Below are 2,500 nucleotides of genomic sequence, written 5' to 3' on the forward strand. Positions count from 1 at the left end.
TGTGTGTGTGTGTGTGTGTGTCCCCTAAGTGGCTGTGAGATGTGATTGTAACGTTACCGATGGGTCCGATAATCAGCGGCGTGCTCACCCTGCGTCAGGAGGTTCTGGCTCAGTCCGGAACTGCTCAATATTTAATGCAGCGCTCTGATTCCCAGAGCTGAGGTGGACACACTGGCGTCTGCTGGCAAAACACACACGTACACACACACACACACTCCTGTGCAGTCTGTCACTTCTTGTTTTTCTCTCTTTAACTGCATTGTTTTCTAGTTTTGGTGTCTTTCAGTGCAGATTGTTCTCTCTGTGCCTTTAGTGGACTTCCCTCTTCAACAGTCTCTATGACACACACACACTCTAACACACTCACACACACTCACACACACACTCTCAAACACACTCTCAGAGCGGTGCAGGGCAGTCCTCAGCATCATGTATAATCTATGAGCTGTGATGAATGTTTAAAAAGCTCTTCTGCACAAACCTGAGAATCAGACATTTTAAAGTAGCCTACTTATCTCACTGCCCACTCAGACCACCTGCATTAAAGGGACGGTCCACTGGGTTAAAGGGACGGTCCACTGCATTAAAGGGATGGTCCACTGCATTAAAGGGACGGTCCACTGGGTTAAAGGGACAGTCCAAAGCGTTAAAGGGACGGTCCACTGCATTAAAGGGACAGTCCACTGGGTTAAAGGGACGGTCCACTGGGTTACAGGGACAGTCCACTGCGTTAAAGGGACGGTCCACTGCCTTACAGGGACGGTCCACTGCGTTAAAGGGACGGTCCACTGGGTTACAGGGACGGTCCACTGGGTTACAGGGACGGTCCACTGCCTTAAAGGGACGGTCCACTGGGTTAAAGGGACGGTCCACTGGGTTACAGGGACGGTCCACTGCGTTAAAGGGACGGTCCACTGGGTTACAGGGAAGGTCCACTGCCTTAAAGGGACGGTCCAAAGCATTAAAGGGACGGTCCACTGGGTTAAAGGGACGTCCACTGCCTTAAAGGGACGGTCCAAAGCGTTAAAGGGACGGTCCACTGCCTTAAAGGGACGGTCCACTGGGTTACAGGGACGGTCCACTGGGTTAAAGGGACGGTCCACTGGGTTACAGGGACGGTCCACTGGGTTAAAGGGACGGTCCACTGGGTTACAGGGACGGTCCACTGGGTTAAAGGGACGGTCCACTGGGTTACAGGGACGGTCCACTGGGTTAAAGGGACGGTCCACTGGGTTAAAGGGACGTCCACTGCCTTAAAGGGACGGTCCAAAGCGTTAAAGGGACGGTCCACTGGGTTAAAGGGACGTCCACTGCCTTAAAGGGACGGTCCAAAGCGTTAAAGGGACGGTCCACTGCCTTAAAGGGACGGTCCACTGGGTTACAGGGACGGTCCACTGGGTTACAGGGACGGTCCACTGGGTTAAAGGGACGGTCCACTGGGTTACAGGGACGGTCCACTGCGTTAAAGGGACGGTCCACTGGGTTAAAGGACGGTCCACTGCGTTAAAGGACGGTCCACTGCGTTAAAGGACGGTCCACTGGGTTAAAGGGACGGTCCAAAGCGTTAAAGGGACGGTCCACTGGGTTAAAGGGACGGTCCACTGCATTAAAGGGGCGGTCCAATGGGTTAAAGGGACAGTCCAAAGCGTTAAAGGGACGGTCCACTGGGTTAAAGGGACAGTCCAAAGCATTAAAGGGACGGTCCAGTGGGTTAAAGGGACAGTCCAATGCATTAAAGGGGCAGTCCAGTGGGTTAAAGGGGCAGTCCAAAGCATTAAAGGGACGGTCCACTGGGTTAAAGGGACAGTCCACTGCATTAAAGGGGCGGTCCAGTGGGTTAAAGGGACAGTCCACTGCTTTAAAGGGGCAGTCCAGTGGGTTAAAGGGACAGTCCAAAGCATTAAAGGGGCGGTCCAGTGGGTTAAAGGGGCAGTTCACTGCATTAAAGGGGCAGTCCACTGGGTTAAAGGGACAGTCCACTGGGTTAAAGGGATGCAGTTCACTCTGACATCATAGAGAGTCTGCTTATTGAAAGTTGTGGTTTACTATCTTCCTGATCAGCTTTATCTTCTCTCTGCAGGTCTGGAGGAGCTGGTGCTCTCAGAGATCAACAGTCCCAGCCGGACTCAGCAGACCGGAGACTCGTCCTCCGTCTCCTCCTTCTCCTACAGAGACATGATGAAGGAGTCCCAGCCGACCAATCAGAACAAGGTGGGTGGAGCCTAAAGTACCATACTAAAACTCACTCTTTGATGTGCTTTCTCTTTTATCACCCTTTACTCGCTCTCTTTTACACCTTGTGATCCGTTATCTCCGGGGTCACAACCTCTGGGAGATGGCATAACCTTTGTGGTTGTGATGGCGGTTACCACGGTGACAAAACATTCCATCATCCCTCTCTCCCTCTCTGTTTTTGTGTCCTTAAATTTTACATTTGTTTTCTCTCTGGAGTGTTAAAAGACCCTCTGCTGCTTTTATTTTTAGCCTCTTTACTGTTTCA

General features: G+C 51.8%; 1 protein-coding gene across 4 annotated transcripts in view; it reads left to right on the forward strand.

Moving 5' to 3' along the window:
- Positions 1–2,500, forward strand: part of gripap1 (GRIP1 associated protein 1) — a 45,499-nt gene that overhangs the window by 26,164 nt on the left and 16,835 nt on the right. For all 4 annotated transcript variants that reach the window (XM_061058432.1, XM_061058434.1, XM_061058435.1 and 1 more), the window contains one exon: positions 2,081–2,211. In XM_061058432.1, the coding sequence (XP_060914415.1) occupies positions 2,081–2,211 (131 nt within the window). The remainder of the gene's footprint in view (positions 1–2,080; positions 2,212–2,500) is intronic.

Source organism: Labrus mixtus, chromosome 15, assembly GCF_963584025.1.
Source record: "Labrus mixtus chromosome 15, fLabMix1.1, whole genome shotgun sequence".
NCBI classification, from domain to species: domain Eukaryota; kingdom Metazoa; phylum Chordata; class Actinopteri; order Labriformes; family Labridae; genus Labrus; species Labrus mixtus.